Source organism: Oncorhynchus keta, chromosome 30, assembly GCF_023373465.1.
Source record: "Oncorhynchus keta strain PuntledgeMale-10-30-2019 chromosome 30, Oket_V2, whole genome shotgun sequence".
Taxonomy (NCBI): domain Eukaryota; kingdom Metazoa; phylum Chordata; class Actinopteri; order Salmoniformes; family Salmonidae; genus Oncorhynchus; species Oncorhynchus keta.
The window spans coordinates 5,273,406-5,293,601 of record NC_068450.1 but is presented as its reverse complement, the minus strand read 5'-3'; the positions used below and the strand labels follow the sequence as shown (position 1 = coordinate 5,293,601).

Genomic DNA, 20,196 nt, shown 5'->3' with positions numbered 1-20,196 from the left:
AAAGTCTAGTAGAGGAGGAATAATGGTCAGGGGCTGTTTTTCATGGTTTGGACTAGACTCCTGAGTTCCAGCGAAGGGAAATCTTAACGCTACAGAACACAATGGACATTCTAGACGATTTTGTGCTTCCAACTGTGTCAACAGCTTGGGGAAGGCCCTTTCCTGTTTCAGCATGACAATGCCTCTGTACACAAAGAGAGGTCCACACAGAAATTGTTTGTCGAGATCGGTGTGGAAGAACTTGACTTGCCTGCACAGAGTCATGACCTCAACTCCATCGAACACCTTTGAGATGAATTGGAACGACAACTATGAGACAGGCCTAATCGCCCGACATCAGTGCCTGACCTCACTAATGCTCTTCTGGCTGAATGGAAGCAAGCCCCCACAGCAATGTTCCAACATCTAGTGGAAAGACTTCCCAGAAAAGTAGAGTCTGTGATAGCAGCTAAGGAGGGGGAACCAACTCCATATTAATGCACTTCAACAAGTGATAGCACTATCAGTAAAGCTTAGAACAGGAGAGACACCCTAGCCATAGTTACGGCAGCAGAGAGACACCCTAGCCATAGTTACGGCAGCAGAGAGAAACCCTAGCCATAGTTACGGCAGCAGAGAGACACCCAAGCCATAGTTACGGCAGCAGAGAGACACCCAAGCCATAGTTACGGCAGCAGAGAGAAACCCTAGCCATAGTTACGGCAGCAGAGAGACACCCAAGCCATAGTTACGGCAGCAGAGAGACACCCAAGCCATAGTTACGGCAGCAGAGAGATAAACTAGCTGGAGCAAAAGCATGGTGAGCAGATGGACTTGGGGGGGGGGGGTAGTGTGAGTCCGGATCGGAAAAGAGAAGCACTGAAGAGCTGCTGTTAGAGAACATTAGGATTTCATTTGATGGTGATTTGATGGCAGCTTTCTGACACTCCCGGCTCATTTCATGGCAGCCAGTCTGGGGAACTAGAAACATCCCAGAACAGAGGCCATCTAAATATGAAAAACGGAAAACATCCCAGTTAGGTCTCACTAGGCAGGTGGAGAATACAGCATTTTAAATACTTATGAGCTCATCGATGACATATTCCCCTCCATCCACGCAGGAGTTCTGCTACGCTCTCTCATCATTTTCATGGCAACAGTCAGTCTGGGCGAACCAGAAACATCCCAGAAAGAGGAACAGAGGCCAGAAACATCCCGGATGGAGGAACAGAGGCCAGAAACATCCCGGCTGGAGGGGAACAGAGGCCAGAAACATCCCGGCTGGGGGAACAGAGGCCAGAAACATCCCGGCTGGGGGAACAGAGGCCAGAAACATCCCGGCTGGGGGAACAGAGGCCAGAAACATCCCGGCTGGGGGAACAGAGGCCAGAAACATCCCGGCTGGGGGAACAGAGGCCAGAAACATCCCGGCTGGGGGAACAGAGGCCAGAAACATCCCAGCTGGGGGAACAGAGGCCAGAAACATCCCAGCTGGGGGAACAGAGGCCAGAAACATCCCAGCTGGGGGAACAGAGGCCAGAAACATCCCAGCTGGGGGAACAGAGGCCAGAAACATCCCGGATGGAGGAACAGAGGCCAGAAACATCCCGGATGGGGGAACAGAGGCCAGAAACATCCCGGATGGGGGAACAGAGGCCAGAAACATCCCGGCTGGGGGAACAGAGGCCAGAAACATCCCGGCTGGGGGGGGGAGGCCAGGAAGTCAGTAGAAACATCCTGAATAGCAGAACAGAGTGGAGAATAGAAACAAGCTGTTCACTAACAGCTGTGACAATCCATGTTTAGCCCTGCAGTGAGATCACTACTATACCTAGGATTAGCAACCAAATCCAGTTGATTCATCCTGAATGCTGTGCCATGCAAATCCACTATGCCCCCACAAAGACGTGCAACTGTATGGAGGTGCAATCCCTGCATATACACACACACACCATGAACAAAAGTATGTGGACGCCTGCTCGTCGAACATCTCATTTCAAACTCACGGGCGTTAATGTACAGTTGGACCCCACTTTGCTGCTTTAACAGCCTGGGAAGGCTTTCCACTAGAAGAGAACATGCATTTAATGGCATAAAAAAAAAAAAAGTTTGACAGTGTGCAATTTTTTATTTAACCTTTAAGTAGGCAAGTCAGTTAAAAACAAATTCTTGTTTTCAATGACGGCCTAGGAACAGTGGGTTAACTGCATTGTTCATGGGTCGAATGACAAATTTGTACCTTGTCAGCTCGGGGATTCGATCTTGCAACCTCTCGGTTACGAGTCCAACACTAGGCTACCTGAATAACAAAACTACCTCAACTCTCGGCCGTAAAAAAAGAATAAAATAACATAAAATACCAACTAAATTCGGAGCAGAGTTTTACCCAAAGAACCATTAGGAGTCAGGTGATAAGCTGTCCTGGAAATTCTGTCAACATACAATTTATTGGGCCCGTAAAAACACGTGTGATGACCACTTCAAGTCTAAAGCTCATGTGAAGAACAAAGGAAAAGCGCCGTGTTTGCCAGAGCATGCCTCTTCAAACCAAATCAAAGAGCATCAACAGATTCAAGACGAGAATGTATTCAGGACTTTTGTGGCTGTGTTTCCGCAGAGTCCGACATCCCCTTAGAAAAGCTACGGACGTTTCTAGTGAAGCAAACACGGAGCTTTGCCAGAAAATGAGAGCAGCTTCCCGTCTCAACCCACCTGCCCCGTGCGTTCGACCAACATGTGCCATTCGACAGAAGATCCGTGTGGGAAGAAGCTTGTTGACGAGACAAGATGCAGCGTTCTAAACACAGCCATTGGATAACAGCCTTTTAATTATTCGAGGTCGAACGATTATGATTTTAACACCGATACCGATAATTGGAGGACCAATAAAAAGCCGTTATTATATAGAATTTTTAAAAAACTTTTTTTTTTTTTTTATTTATTTATTAAATTTGCCAATAAATCGGTATCAGCTTTTTTGGGGTATATATATGATAAATGACCATTACAACAATATTGAATGAACACTTATTTTAACTTAATATAATACATAAATAAAACTCATCTAAATAAGGAAACATGTTCTATTTGGCTTAAAATAATGCAAAAACAGTGTTGGGAGAAGTGTAATATGTGCCATGTAAAAAGAGCTAGCGTTTCAGTTCCTTGTTCAGAACATGTGAACTTTTGGTGGTACCTTGTAATAACATGAGACTTCAATATTCCCAGTTAAGAAGTTTTGGGTTGTAGTTATTTAAAAAAGGACCATTTCTCTCTGTACCATTTGTATTTCATATACCTTTGACTATTGGATGTTCTAATAGGTACTTTAGTATTGCCAGCCTAATCTCGGGAGTTGACAGACTTGAAGTCATAAACAGCGCAATGCTTGAAGCGCAGCGAAGAGCTGCTGGCAAACGCAGGAAAGTGCTGTTTGAATGAATGCTTACGAGCCTGGTGCTGCCCACCGCCCAGACTCCTCTATCAAATCAGACTTAATTATAATATTTTTAAAAAAACACAGAAATACGAGTCTTAGGTCGTATTAATATGGTCAAATCCTGAAACTATAATTTTGAAAGGGAAACGTTTATTCTTTCAGTGAAATACAGAACAGTTCCGTATTTTAATCAAACGGGTGGCATCCCAAGGTCTAAATATTGCTGTTACATTGCACAACCTTCAATGTTATGTCATAAATATGAAAAATTCTGGCAAATTATTTATGGTCTGTTAGGAAGAAATGGTCTTCACACAGTTCGGAACGAGCCAGGCGACCCAAACTCCTGCATATACCCTGACTCTGCTTGCACAGAACGCAAGAGAAGTGACAGTCGGCCAGGATCGGCATCCAAACATGCTGATTACCGACTGTTATGAAAACTTGAAATCTGCCCTAATTAAGCTATAAATATTCCCTAATTAAAGCTATAAATATTCATCTATAAATTAAATAGAGAATTAAATCTAGAATTGGCTTCCTATTTCGCAACAAAGCGTCCTTCACTCATGCCGCCAAACATACCCTCGTAAAACTGACTATCCTACCAATCCTTGACTTCAGCGATGTAATTTACAAAATAGCCACTCCAACACTCTACTCAGCAAACTGCCATCCGTTTTATCACCAAAGCCCCATACACTACCCAACACTGCGACCTGTATACACTCATTGGCTGGCTCATTGGCTACATATTAGTCGCCAAACCCACTGGCTCCAGGTCATCTTGGCTAGGTAAAGCCCCGCCTTAGCTCACTGGTCACCATGGCAACACCCACCCTTGGCACACGCTCCAGCAGGTATATTTCACTGGTCATCCCCAAAGCCAAACCGTTTATTTGGCCGCCTTTCCTTCCAGTTCTCTGCTGCCAATGACTGGAACGAATTGCAAAAAAAAAAAATCTCTGAAGCTGTAGACTCACATCTCCCTCACTAACTTTAAGCACCAGCTGTCAGAGCAGCTTACAGATCACTGCACCTGTATACAGCCCATCTGTAAATAGCACACCCCCATATTATTACTTACCTTCTTGCACCCCATTCTCTCTACTTGCACATATCACTCCAGTATTAAAGCTAAATTGTAATTACTGTCACCTCTATGGCCTATTTATTGACTACCTCCCTACATTTGCACACACATTTTTATTTTCTATTGCATTATTGAGTGTACATTTGTTTATGTGTAACTGTTGTTTTGTGTCGCACTGCTTTGCTTTATCTTGGCCCGAATCGCAGTTGTAAATGAGAACATAATTAATAATAACCTACATTTACATTCTGCAATGTAAATTGCCCTCATGTAAATTGTGATATTCAAAAACAACGAGCTATCGTGGTTAAATATAGCGATGCATAATGTCAGCAGCTGTCTCCCTCTCCATCTAGCTAACTATGGCTGCTGCATCTATAATTCTGTTTACACTTTTCTTTTTTTTTTAACACTGTCAATATTTTAAACAATTAAAGTTTCCTTATCTTTCACTTTCAGGTGTTGAAAACCAGTACTCTCCGGCGGATGTAATTTTCGTGGACAAATGAAACTACACAATGTTTTCCCAAGCTATACTAGCCTCCACTTCCACAGCTACGATCGGAACCTGAACGATGCCTGGGCAGCGGTCACAGATAATGCCTCGTAACGCCTGAGGACATACAAGGAGGTTCTGAAAGGAGTGATGCCCGACAGAGTCCACGTAACCTGTCTCTACCAGGTCATCAATCTGGCGGGTGAGACCTAGCAACACTACAGTCTTCTTTATGAAGTCTGCCAGAAAGAGAAGGTGGGTGAGCTTTCTCATTATGAAGGCGTATGTGCAGGCCAAGGCTCCTCCTGAAGCAGCGAGCTCCGGATGGAATAAGTCGTTCTGAGGCAGTGAAGTACCATGCAGAGCATGTTCATCTGTAGAGAGAGTTTTTTTTATTTCATTTTTTTTTTCACAGGAAAGTCATCATTCCAGGCAGTCACAAACATCCTCAGCCAGATGGAAACAGAACGTGCAGGCCCTCACTGTTTAGCTAAACTTCATCATCTCGGAAGTCTGCTCCACAATTTTATGACAGCTCTGTCAATCCTGGGAGGAAACCACCTGGGAGGACACAGCATGTGTCTGCATACAATGTCATGGAGGATCTGGGCTCTTACCTAGTGAGTGGACCCGGCAACAAAAAACAACCATGCTGGTATGGGAGCCAAGACAGATACGTTCTTGAGAAAGATGGTGGATTGGAGAGAGGTGCTTAACCATCTCCATGATACATTCCACTTGGCCTTCACAAAGTTATCAAAGCACTGGGACACACATCCAGCCAGAGATGTCGACAGACTGGTTCGGGTGTTCGATCTTAGGCAGGCTCCAGCCATGAAAAAAGCAGATTGAAGCCCCACACACACACGCACACAAACCTGAAACCCATCAACAGTGCTCAGTGAAGAATGGATTGCCTATCAGCTGTGTGTCCAGGGAGCAGCTTGCTGATGACTGGAGGGGCCCCAGTGGGAGAATCCCAAGAGTTGCAGAAGAAGTGTCAGTGCCCGACATCTACTTCCCAGTCAGCTCAGCCGACAGAGAGAGAGTTTTAGCAAATAGAAGAATCTACTCACAGACAAGCGAGAGGCACTCACCGAGCGCAACACAAAGATGGCTGACAATCATGTACTTCAATGGAGATGTCTGTGATAGATGGAAAACTTCAGAGCTCATATGGTAGTTCTGTAGGTTTTGCCCCATGTCTCTTTCCCCTCCGCATTTATAATTTAAACACTTAATAAAGCACTATTTTACAAAACAATAAATCACAGTTATATTTATGTTAAAAAAATGGTTGCCTATTGCTTCCTAGATTCGTGCATTATATTTTCTTCATTTATAATGAAACACTATTGAAGCACAAAAATGATGCAATGTTGTTTTGCATCATTACAAATGAATGTACCGTTATATCTCAGTAAAATAGCTGACTTTTTATTCAATCCCATTAGACACTTTCTGATAAAATTAGCAAAAAAAAAATTGTACCACAGATTCACAAAACATTTTAACATAAAAAAAATGTAATTTGAGAGGATCATTTTTTTTATGGGGGGGGGGTGAATGGATTTCATAGGGCCCTACACAAACAGGACACAGTTGGAGAGAGAAAAAACTGAAACAAAACAGCATTGTGTGATGTCAGTATGTTTTTAGTTGCTGCCAAAGCCTAGTTCCTGATAAAAAATAAATACTACTTGCAGGGCATAAAATATAAATGTTGGTTCACCAGCCACTGTGGCAGGTAAATAATATCTATATATTTATTTATTTATTAAACAGATGTGCATGCTTAGTAATGTTTCTAAAACAATGGATGTATTACAACTAAGTAGTAATGTGGTATATTATTTTAAATTTGTAACCCTTCTCTTAAACCAAAATATTAATGAAAAAAAATGTTTTAAAATACTTTGACAACAGCTACTGCAGAACCCTGACCACCAGTCAACGTGGCTGGTGAAATAAACATCTTAACCGCCAAAATTACATTCAATTGCTAATTAGACTGCTTGTCTGTGTCCTGCTGCGTTCCACCACTGGGCAGCCTAGTGAGACAGGCAGCCTAGTGAGACAGGCAGCCTAGTGAGACAGGCAGCCTAGTGAGACAGGCAGCCTAGTGTGACAGGCAGCCTAGTGTGACAGGCAGCCTAGTGTGACAGGCAGCCTAGTGTATCCGGATCGGTGGAAAGAGTGACAACGGACCAGTTCGTTATGCATCCGCCCGATACCATGGTTTACCACATATGCTGATATCGTGGCGAGAGTAAATAGCCGCACGCAACTCAGCAGCTAAGTAACATAAAATCACTAGACTGCCCGTTTGTGTTGTGCTTATGTTGACAATAGTGACGACACAGTGATGTATTTTTGTGTAAAACATGTAGCCATCTCCCCTCCTGAAAAACATGAAATCAGGCCTGTGCTTACGGACACATGGAATGCAATAGTTAGAACAGTTGTGTACAACATGAGGTTTGTGGGCGACACCATTGATCAAGGACGGCGGGCAGCCGAGGGGGCAACCCGGGGCAGCCGAGGGGGCAACCCGGCACAGCCGGCAGCCGAGGGGGCAACCCGGCACAGCCGGCAGCCGAGGGGGCAACCCGGCACAGCCAAGAGGGGCACCCAAGCACAGCAGATAGTGGGCGAAATCTCCTTCTCCTGCCAACACCACATCGTCTCATTCAATAGGCATCAATATCTACAGGCTTTTAAAAAACATTAATGGCAAAACAAGCCATTGAGAAATGAGGAGCTGAGCATCTTGACGGGGTTAAACCTCTCCATTAACCCGAGTCCTCTCCTCCCTCCACCAGAAGGGACAGAGTGGAAAAATCACACCGCAGCTACTAGGAGTAATGAGATTTAACAACGGGAGTTAAAAGATTGGGGTGATGATGCTTAAGGCTACATGCCTCTACGCAGCCCTTTATACTGAGCTAACAGAGATTTTTCAGCCACTGAAATCCTTATGCAACAAACAGTTTTAAGCTGCATGAAAGAAGAAAAAAAAATTGTAGAATTGAAAGAAATTAGCTTTAAAACTGAAAAAAAAAAAAAAAACATATCATCTCAGCTCCATGGAAAAATAAGTAGAATTGCATACCTGCCACAAGCACTTTTTTTTTCTTATTAAGAAAAGACCTGACACTCCCTCTCCCCCATAGAGGGTAAGAGAATGAAAGACTGCAGGGCAGAATACAATGACAGGAAGGATAGCAGTGGTTCAATCCACGGACGCAGTTTGAATAAATTCAGAGGAGGATTCATTGGGCACCAACTGAATAAATATGTTCCCTTGAAGTCAAGCGGCAGAACTACAAGGTCAAATTACCCATTAGGCAAATCATTTGATATATTTCAGAGATTCCTCAAAAACAACATGTTTTCAATTAATAGGTGTGATAAGGGGGGGGCATATAACAGACAGAAATTAATAAACTTGGCACAGAAACATCCACCGGGTTGTGGTTGACCCTACGACAGTTGTTCCAAACCCTCGTCTCCCAAACAGTACACATCTCCTTTTCCATGGACAAGAACACCCGATTCAACCAATCATCAAACCCTCAATGAGTTGAATGAGATGTGTGTCAAGGGCTTCAACAAAAACTGTACTGTTGAGGGGTACTGGAGGACCAGGGTTGGGGATAACACTGGGCTATGCTTCTCGTGAAGCATGGGGGGCGGCAGCGTAGCCTAGTGGTTAGAGCGTTGGACTTGTAACCGGGAAGGTTGCAAGATCGAATCACCGAGCTGACAAGGTCGTTCAAATCTGTCGTTCTGCCCCCAAACAAGGCCAGTTAACCCACCGTTCCTAGGCCAGTTAACCCTCCGTTCCTAGGCCAGTTAACCCTCCGTTCCTAGGCCAGTTAACCCTCCGTTCCTAGGCCAGTTAACCCTCCGTTCCTAGGCCAGTTAACCCTCCGTTCCTAGGCCAGTTAACCCTCCGTTCCTAGACCAGTTAACCCACCGTTCCTAGACCAGTTAACCCACCGTTCCTAGACCAGTTAACCCACTAGACCAGTTAACCCACCGTTCCTAGACCAGTTAACCCACCGTTCCTAGACCAGTTAACCCACCGTTCCTAGACCAGTTAACCCACCGTTCCTAGACCAGTTAATCCACCGTTCCTAGACCAGTTAACCCACTGTTCCTAGACCAGTTAACCCACCGTTCCTAGACCAGTTAACCCACCGTTCCTAGACCAGTTAACCCACCGTTCCTAGACCAGTTAACCCTCCGTTCCTAGACCAGTTAACCCTCCGTTCCTAGGCCAGTTAACCCTCCGTTCCTAGGCCAGTTAACCCTCCGTTCCTAGGCCAGTTAACCCTCCGTTCCTAGGCCAGTTAACCCTCCGTTCCTAGGCCAGTTAACCCTCCGTTCCTAGGCCAGTTAACCCTCCGTTCCTAGGCCAGTTAACCCTCCGTTCCTAGGCCAGTTAACCCTCTGTTCCTAGGCCAGTTAACCCTCTGTTCCTAGACCAGTGGTTCCTAGACCAGTTAACCCACTGTTCCTAGGCCACCATTGAAAATAAGAATGTGTTCTTAATTGCCTAGTTAAATAAATGAAAGGGTTTTGAGTAAGTCTATATAAAAACAGCACCCAACATGTGGATGACATACCTATTCATCCATAAAAAAAAGAGAACAGGGTTTTCAAGGCTTACCTTGCTTGCGTACATCCTCCACGGCAGCAGTGAGCTCGTCCTTGAGGAACTGGCTCTCTTTGGCGATCTTCTCTCCTTTATCCAGGAAGTTCAAGGTGGCCGTCTCCACCGAGGCAGCCAATACATGGGCCTTCTTAGAGCGACCCTTTTTCTTATTGGACGGCCCCTTGTTGCTGGAGTTCACCAGGGTCGTGACCTTTAGGAGCAGGACGAGAGGTCAAATGTCTCGAGGGCGAGACGCACAACACCGCTTCTGAAAAGTCACTGACACTAAAGCTAAAGATATATTTTTTAATAAGTGTCTAGTCATAGCTAGCCAACTGATTCCAGACTACAAACAATCAAAGTAGCTAGTGCTTTTCAAGCCTTTAGGGCTAGATACCAATGAACCAATCAAAACCCATCATGAATGCATGACAACCCGTTTTAAAATACAGGCTACCCAATAGGCTTACAGCATTTATAAACTGTAATCAAATATCAAAAATGCATTTGCTCAGTCAAAACGTATGTATCCTATGCATTGTTGAAACGTTTGTGTCGGGGGATGCTAGCTGCTAGCTGGCGAGAGGCCCTAAAAGGGAGACGATGCGCCTATTGTCAAAGGGGTTGTCACAATAGCAACAATGTGACGCCAGGCCAAGAATCCCCAGGCCGAGTCGTCCGGTGATACCATAGGGGGTTTTGTTCACAGCTGTCAGGCGTGATATTCAATGAAGCACTCATTCTTATGACATACCCGCCACCGCGATCTGAATTCTGATAATCTATTTGTAGGACACGTGTGGTAAGGTTGCGTTCTGTGCTCATGTTATCAATTGAGAGAGAGAGAGAGAGAGTGAAGATAGTGAGTGATGATCGTGATCACACAAGGAGATCGGTTCGCACCTCTTTAATAGCTCAATGGGTGAATACACTCTTCGTCTGCACTCTTTGTCAGACACATTTTTATTATTTTTATTATTATTATTATTATTTTTTAAACAGATCAACCTGATTCCCATTTTCAGATCATAACGGTGAATATGGCCAAAGTTAGCATCCCTGACATATTATATATTGGGTTAAAATGTATGTATTTCCAACCTGTGTGACCAAGGGCTCCAGCAGCCGCTCCACAGCCAGGGTTCGGATCTCCAGGCTCTTCGGATCCCATTTGAAGTTGATGTTAGCAGTGTTTATGGTTGTCATGTTTACCTCGTATCTGAGAAGGAGAGGAGAGGAGGGACGGTTACTGAGGACAGGGAGGGGATGATAAGATTACGACAAAAACGGGTGTCTGGGTCATTCATCAAATGAGGGGGTTAAGCCACCAGCCATGGCAACACAGCCCCCCACCCGGAGGTACAACACATTTCAACTAACTTCAGATCTGTGTGCAGCATAGTACATTATTGGGCCATCTAGCCTAGATAAGAGCTAACGGCACACATCATAAAAACTATAAGGCCTTATTGCATTGAATCAACAACAAAAAGCTGTGAAACCCATTGAAAGTGTTTATTTAACCAATTAATGCCAAGCGAAGAGCCACGACACCATGGGAGCTGCCCAAATGGCACCCTATTCCCTATGCAGTGCACTATTTTTGACCAAGACCAACAGGAAGCTGGGGGCTCCACAGGTGTCGATGCAATCTCAGAGACCACACTGCACACTGCCCCAACACATCTGGACAAGAGGAATACCCATGTGAGAATGCTGTTCATCGACTACAGCTCGGCATTCATCACCATAGTACCCTCCAAGCTCGTCATCAAGCTCGAGACCCTGGGTCTCGACCCCGCCCTGTGCAACTGGGTACTGGACTTCCTGACGGGCCGCCCCCAGATAGTGAGGGTAGGCAACAACATCTCCACCCCGCTGATCCTCAACACTGGGGCTCCACAAGGGTGCGTTCTGAGCCCTCTCCTGTACTCCCTTGTTCACCCACGACTGCGTGGCCACGCACGCCTCTAACTCAATCATCAAGTTTGCGGACGACACAACAGTGGTGAGCTTGATTACCAACAACGACGAGACGGCCTACAGGGAGGAGGTGAGGGCCCTCGGAGTGTGGTGTCAGGAAAATAACCTCACAATCAACGTCAACAAAACTAAGGAGATGATTGTGGACTTCAGGAAACAGCAGAGGGAACACCCCCCTATCCACATCGATGGAACAGTAGTGGAGAGGGTAGTAAGTTAAGTTCCTCGGCGTACACATCACAGACAAACTGAATTGGTCCACCCACACAGACAGCGTCGTGAAGAAGGCGCAGCAGCGCCTCTTCAACCTCAGGAGGCTGAAGAAATTTGGCTTGTCACCAAAAGCACTCAAACTTCTACAGATGCACAATCGAGAGCCACCTCTCGGGCTGTATCACCGCCTGGTACGGCAATTGCTCCACCCACAACCGTAAGGCTCTCCAGAGGGTCACCGGGGGCAAACTACTTGCCCTCCAGGACACCTACACCACCGGATGTCACAGGAAAGCCATAAAGATCATCAAGGACAACAACCACCCGAGCCACTGCCTGTTCACCCCGCTAGCATGCAGAAGGCGAGGTCAGTACAGGTGCATCAAAGCTGGGACCGAGAGACTGAAAAACAGCTTCTATCTCAAGGCCATCAGACTGTTAAACAGCCACCACTAACATTGAGTGGCTGCTGCCAACACACTGACTCAACTCCAGCCACTTTAATAATGGGAATTGATGTAAAATATATCACAAGCCACTTTAAACAATGCTACCTAATATAATGTTTACATGCCCTACATTACTCATCTCATATGTATATGTATATACTGTACTCTATATCATCTACTGCATCTTTATGTAATACATGTATCACTAGCCACTTTAACTATGCCACTTTGTTTACATACTCATCTCATATGTATATACTGTACTCGATACAATCTACTGTATCTTGCCTATGCCGTTCTGTACCATCACTCATTCATATATCTTTATGTACATATTCTTTATCCCCTTACACTTGTGTGTATAAGACAGTAGTTTTGGAATTGTTAGTTAGATTACTTGTTGGTTATTACTGCATTGTCGGAACTAGAAGCACAAGCATTTCACTACACTCGCATTAACATCTGCTAACCATGTGTATGTGACAAATAAAATGTAATTTGATTTGATTTGAAGTGGAGCAGAGTAACATTTTGTCCCTTTTAAATATGGATGCCCCCTCTTCAGAGGCAGCAGGTCTCTCTCCACCACCGTGAAGACAGCCATAAGTGGAACAGAGTACAGCGACTGGCCTTGTATTGATTAGCCTTCATGCACTGAGTGGCAGGGATAATCAGGATGCCCCGAGGGCTGAGCAGGGCTGGACCAAGGACCCTGTCTGCCAGGCCGACACCGAGGGGGGCCGTCTCTCCATACAAAGAGGGGGGCCGTCTCTCAATACACAGAGGGGGCCGTCTCTCAATACACCGAGGGGGCCGTCTCTCAATACACCGAGGGGGCAATGGGTAAAATAACATGTTAATTAAGCAATAAGGCCGAGGGGGTGTGGTATATAGCCAATATATCACGGCTAAGGGCTGTTCTTATGCGACGCAACACAGACTGCCTGGATACAGACCTTAGCTGTGGTATATTGGCCACAAACCCATGGTGCCTTATTGCTATTATACTGAACAAAAATATCAACGCAACATGTAAAGTGTTGGTCCCATGTTTCATGAGCTGAAATAAAAGGTCCAAGAAACTTTTCAAAAAGCTTATTTCTTTCAAATGTGCACAAATTTGTTTACATCCCTGTTTAGTGAGCATTTCTCCTTTGCCAAGATAATCCATCCACCTGACAGGTATGACATATCAAAAAGCTGATTTAAACCATTTTTTTTAAAAAGACTGCTGGGACAATAAAAGGCCACTAAAAAAAAGTGGAGCTTTTTGTCACAGACGTCTCAAGTTAAGGGAGCGCGCAATTGGCGTAATGACTGCAGTAATGTCCACCAGAGCTGTTTCCAGAGAATTTCATGTTCATTTCTCAACCATAAGCCGCCTCCGTTTTTTTTTTTTACAAAATTTGGCAGTACGTCCAACTGGCCTCACAACCGTAGACCACGTGTAACCATGACAACCCAGGATCTCCACACCCAGCTTCTTCACCAGCGAGATTGCCGGGGGGGAATCTACATTTTCTTTATGAGTTGTGCATGACCCTAAGGAGGCAACACATACAATCTAAGTGATTTCAATGTCTCTCTCTATTCTGATTGGTTTATACTGTTCAATTCAACTTCAACCCCCCCCTCAATTTCTGCATTTAAGATCATTTCCACGTAGGGCTGCATGATATGGCCAAGTAATCTGGGCCTCGTTTTTAACCAAATGTTGCAATTAGACTTGCGATTTAGAGCAAAACACTTGGAATCATGGGAATAGAATGTCTATTCTAATTATATAGTTAGAATATAATAGTGGGCACTTTGAATACAGTGTTGCTTGACATAACAAATTAAAATGCCAGGGAGAATTTATTGATGAACGGATAGGAACTAATGTGTTGATAGGTGTTTCCTAGGGGACTATAATCTTTGGATACATTGAATGTTCTCTCTTAGCTACGTCATGTCGCTAACATTCTTGCTTTGCGTTTACCTCTTAATTTAGGTGACACTGTTGCACAAACAACATACCGATTTGGGTCTATACAATATACAATCACTGGTATTATCAGGCTGTATAGCTAATTACGCTTGCTCTTACTCAGTGCACTTGTTACCCAGCTAGCGATTAGCATCAGCGGATCACAAGATTTAGGAACAACTTGCTAAGAAAAGACAAACTAACTGTTAGAATATTTAAGAAACACAAGCTAATAGTGTAATTATAGAACGCTAGTAGATTTATATTAAGAAGCAAAGTGAAAACAGCATTGGTGTCTTCAACGTGCTGCATTGACCACGCAGACTGAACGCAAAGTGTCTCGTGGTTGAGGAACATCAACTGCGCTCCTTGAGTGACAGGGGGCGTGGCTAGGTCTGTGTGTAAAGCGGCATAGAGAGATGACTGAAGTAGCGAACTATAAAAATTAACCTTACACACTGCGCATCACATTTATCAAACATTCAAATACCGGTATAGAAGGTGAAGTAAAAAAATAATAAAAAAAAACGGTCTGTGCATCAATACCGGTATAGTCGCAAAAAAAAAACGGTATACCGCACATCCCTACTCCCCAGTGGGTGGGCCTAAGCCTCCCAGGCCCACCGATGGCTGCGCCCCTGCCCAGTCAACTGAAATTCAGGGCCTAAAATAATTTGTCAATTTACTGATTTCCTTAAAAAGTAACAGTAACTCAGCAAAAACTTTGAAATTGTTGCATGTTTATGTTTATATTTTAGTTCCGTATAGCTAGAGCAGTTAAAATAAGTATGTCATACCCGTGGTATTTTTTATTTTAATATTATTTAACGAGGCAAGTCAGTTAAGAACAAATTCTTATTTACAATGACGGCCTCCCAGAGAACAGTGGGTTAAATTGCCTCGTTCAGGCTCCTCTAATTTTCCATTTGTATCTTTTAATGAAATAATTAGTTAACGCTCAATCACTTGCCTGCTGCCGTCCCCCAATATCCTCGACTAGATATTTTAAATTAAAAAAGTTAACGCTTACCGTTTAGTTAACTAACGAGTCTTCACTTAACGAGCTTACAAAACTAATACTATGCCCCTGGCTCGCTTAAATGTCTCGGTATTTCGGGGCCTTTACACCAGAGCCGGTTTTAACGAAGGACAAACATTTGTGATTAGCGGCTAATCACGTCGCTTCACGTTACTAACTAACAAAACGATACACTTTCAACAACAACACTTTCAACAACAGCAACACAGAAAAAAACATACTGTTTTGACTGTTGAACTTTACCAACAAGCAAAAATGTAAAGTTGACCATTAAATGAACAAGTTAATAATCTAACGTTACATACACATATATAAAAACATACAATAATTAGTAACTAACCAGGTGTTACTAACGTTAGCGAGCACAAGAGGTTTCGGATTACGTTGAAACAATTAAATAAATTGTAACAAAAAGTTAAAAGTGACGGATTAAAACGAGTAAAAACAACCAGCTACTTCTGCAACTACACGAAAATATCCATTTTTTTTTTCTAAATCACAGTAAAACAAAAGAACTTACAATCACAGTGAAAACTTACCGAAAGGCAACAATACACTTGGAAAACTTTTTGTTCAGTTCAAAAACAACAACAAACACACAGAAACACCTCAAAATGGTGGATTGAATCGGGAATTCGTCCCCTGATCCCAAGTTCTCCTCTTTCCCAACAACCGACGGTTTACTCCCCTCGACTTGTTAAAAAGGGGAAATGAAGCTTCGATACTTTGTGTTGTTTGGTTTAAAAAAAAAAAAACCTATTGAAAGCCACAATATACGATAGATGTTGGAATACAAAAGGATTCCTCAACTTTGATAAAGGTTTCGGTCAGTAACTATTCCCTGAAGGGTGGGGAAGAGAGAGAGAGAGAGAGAGAGAGGGGGGGGGTCAGTGTGCTATTTCCTGAAGTCACGGAAAAGGGCAGAACCGGGAGACTACGACCTGACAAAAGCGTTATCAGGTGTTTTTATAAGGCGTGGTGCTGAAATGTCAACGCTTTACCTTATAAGGATCTAATGAGGAATTTTTCTAACGAAACCCAATGGAAGGAATTTCCAATTTATTCGAGCTAAATCAGTTTAGCTGGGAGGAAGCTCCAATTTCCTCGGGGAAGGTGTGCCACAAGTATTTTATTTGTTTTTTATAGCCTAATTAGTCTAACCAGTAGCCCATGAAAAAAATTAATACAACATGAAACAACAAGTTCAATGAAACAGGCCAGGGGTTCTTAAACTTTGTCAGCTCGACACCCAAATGAGAAATTGACCGTCCTCCCGTGTCCCAAATCATCCAACGACCCAAACTCAGATCTAGTTTCGGTATTGCCTTTTAGATTATAATGAATGGACAGGGAGAACCTGATCCTAGATCAGTACTCCTCTACTAATGTGACACTTTATGAATATTGGCCATGACCTTAAAAGTCCTTTGCAGACTGTACGATTGTTACACGTCGTGGGTAAATTCTTAGGCTTGTACAATGTGACAGGGTCGAGGTCTGCCATTAAAGGACGGCTCCGTGCCATCGTGTGCCGCGTTCAAATCAACTGGGAACTCACAAAATACCAGACCAAAATCATGACGTCGGTGTTCTTCAGGTCGGAACTCTAAAAAGAGGACTGAGGCCCCGCGTTGGAATTAGCGAGTTGGATGAGTGTTCAAATCGATTTTTCCCAGATCTGAGCTCTTTTTCCCCGCCACAGTTCCTTGTTGTTTTGAAAACACTCGAGTCGGAAGTCGGAGATTTCCGAGTTCCAAGCTCCTAGTGGTTTTGAACGCGGCAGTAGGCTCCAACCAAATTCTGGCAGTGTCAGAATTAATTACATTTCGATTCAAGGGGCTTTATTAGCATGGGAAATATGTGTTAACATTGCCAAAGCAAGTGAGGTAGATAATATACAAAATACAGAATTATTTAGCCTTTATCGTGGTCTGGCTTGTTTTTACCAGCCGATCCCGGTGAGTGACAAATATGAACAGGACTGAACTCGCGATCAAAACATAATGTCAACAGCAGAATTAGATCTGAGAAATAGTTACCGTAATCCAAAAATACAAAATATTACAAAGGCATGAGGTCATTAAAGTGCAATTTACCTCTGATCGCACCTGGCTAAGAACACACGAACAAACGCATCCCCAACACGTGAGCTTCACTTCCAAGAGCTGTTGTGGAGATAGAGGGTTTGACTGACAACTTTGAGAGTCACCTAAGAGTTTAAAAGAAAAAAGTCCTAACTACAGCCACCATGTTATTTTAGAGAAACCCGTATTTGTATTTGAAAACTAAAGAAAAGTCTGCGACGCGTGCGCTGGTGAGTTTTGTCCCGTGTGAGGAACATATTTGACTACCCAGCTTTAGATAAAAAATTACTTAGGTGTTTTTGGTCTTACAAATTATAAACCTACTATGCTACAAGAGGCATACATGCTATTATATTTGTATCTCCTATGTAAAATACAAATGAATCATTATGTTGATCTTGATAGGCCTTGATTAACCTTTGATTTAACTTTACTAAACGAGCAATCATCGTAAGAGTGATAATATTATATTTGTAATAATTACACGTGATATGAAGGACTATTAGATGTAGGCAACATCTTGATGAGGTTTTTCTTTTGCGTTTTGAGGACCTTTCCAATGGTAGAGCTGAACTGACAACAGTGGTCCCGTTAAGCTCAGGTGTTTGAGCATGGCTCCAGCAGGGTTGTGGGTACGAATTTCATGGGGTACCAGTACGAAAAGAAAAAAAAAAATATGAAAATGTATTGCACTCTACTGTAAGTCTCTCTGGATAAGAGAGTCTGCTAAATGACTCACTACTGTAGTCTCTCTGGATAAGAGAGTATACTAAATGACTCACTGCTGTAGTGGTTCTGGATAAGAGAGTCTGTTAAATGACTCACTACTGTAGTCTCTGGATAAGAGAGTCTGCTAAATGACTCACTACTGTAGTCTCTCTGGATAAGAGAGTATACTAAATGACTCACTACTGTAGTTGTTCTGGATAAGAGAGTCTGTTAAGTGACTCACTACTGTAGTCTCTGGATAAGAGAGTCTGTTAAATGACTCACTACTGTAGTGGTTCTGGATAAGAGAGTCTGTTAAGTGACTCACTACTGTAGTCTCTGGATAAGAGAGTCTGCTAAATGACTCACTACTGTAGTCTCTGGATAAGAGAGTATACTAAATGACTCACTACTGTAGTGGTTCTGGATAAGAGAGTCTGTTAAGTGACTCACTACTGTAGTCTCTGGATAAGAGAGTCTGTTAAATGACTCACTACTGTAGTCTCTGGATAAGAGAGTCTGCTAAATGACTCACTGCTGTAGTGGTTCTGGATAAGAGAGTCTGTTAAATGACTCACTACTGTAGTCTCTGGATAAGAGAGTCTGCTAAATGACTCACTACTGTAGTCTCTCTGGATAAGAGAGTATACTAAATGACTCACTACTGTAAGTCTCTCTGGATAAGAGAGTCTGTTAAATGACTCACTACTGTAGTCTCTGGATAAGAGAGTCTGCTAAATGACTCACTACTGTAGTCTCTCTGGATAAGAGAGTATACTAAATGACTCACTGCTGTAGTGGTTCTGGATAAGAGAGTCTGTTAAATGACTCACTACTGTAGTCTCTGGATAAGAGAGTCTGCTAAATGACTCACTACTGTAGTCTCTCTGGATAAGAGAGTATACTAAATGACTCACTACTGTAGTGGTTCTGGATAAGAGAGTCTGTTAAGTGACTCACTACTGTAGTCTCTGGATAAGAGAGTCTGTTAAATGACTCACTACTGTAGTCTCTGGATAAGAGAGTCTGCTAAATGACTCACTACTGTAGTGGAGTTTTCTGAACGTCATGGCAGACACTTGGTGAATTTGGATCCTACATCTCCTTGGTGTGGATCACTTCATGTGTAATACGATTGCCAGCAAGAAAACCCAAAATATTACTCAAACAGAAGCGGGAACTAACACTGGTCAACAACCAAAACAGGTGGGGTTTTAAGAGAGGTTCTGAGAGACACTTATGGGAGTGTCCACTGAATGCTGACTAGCAACAACTGAAACCCAAAAGGCTCCCACTAAAAGTCACCCACCATGAGCTCCCACTAAAAGACACCCACTATGAGCGCCCACTAAAAGACACCCACCATGAGCGCCCACTAAAAGACACCCACCATGAGCACCCACTAAAAGACACCCACCATGAGCTCCCACTAAAAGACACCCACCATGAGCTCCCACTAAAAGACACCCACCATGAGCACCCACTAAAAGACACCCACCATGAGCCCCCACTAAAAGTCACCCACCATGAGCGCCCACTAAAAGACACCCACCATGAGCGCCCACTAAAAGACACCCACCATGAGCGCCCACTAAAAGACACCCACCATGAGCGCCCACTAAAAGACACCCACCATGAGCGCCCACTAAGACACCCACCATGAGCTCCCACTAAAAGACACCCACCATGAGCACCCACTAAAAGACACCCACCATGAGCCCCCACTAAAAGTCACCCACCATGAGCGCCCACTAAAAGACACCCACCATGAGCCACTAAGACACCCACCATGAGCTCCCACTAAAAGACACCCACCATGAGTTCCCACTAAGACACCCACCATGAGCGCCCACTAAAAGACACCCACCATGAGCGCCCACCATGAGCGCCCACTAAAAGACACCCACCATGAGCGCCCACTAAAAGACACCCACCATGAGCGCCCACTAAAAGACACCCACCATGAGCGCCCACTAAAAGACACCCACCATGAGCTCCCACTAAAAGACACCCACCATGAGCGCCCACTAAAAGACACCCACCATGAGCTCCCAATAAAAGGCACCCACCATGAGCTCCCACTA

General features: G+C 43.9%; 1 protein-coding gene across 1 annotated transcript in view; it reads right to left on the bottom strand.

Annotated features, from left to right (window-relative positions):
* LOC118363913 (catenin alpha-1) overlaps window positions 1-16,191 on the bottom strand; it is a 263,089-nt gene extending 246,898 nt beyond the window's left edge. Inside the window, exons 1-3 of the mRNA XM_052487347.1 lie at window positions 15,860-16,191; window positions 10,769-10,886; window positions 9,683-9,878 (exon numbers count right to left, since the gene is read on the bottom strand). Coding sequence (XP_052343307.1) covers window positions 9,683-9,878; window positions 10,769-10,873 — 301 coding nt within the window. The 5' untranslated portion in view covers window positions 10,874-10,886; window positions 15,860-16,191. The remainder of the gene's footprint in view (window positions 1-9,682; window positions 9,879-10,768; window positions 10,887-15,859) is intronic.
* Window positions 16,192-20,196: the final 4,005 nt, after the last annotated feature.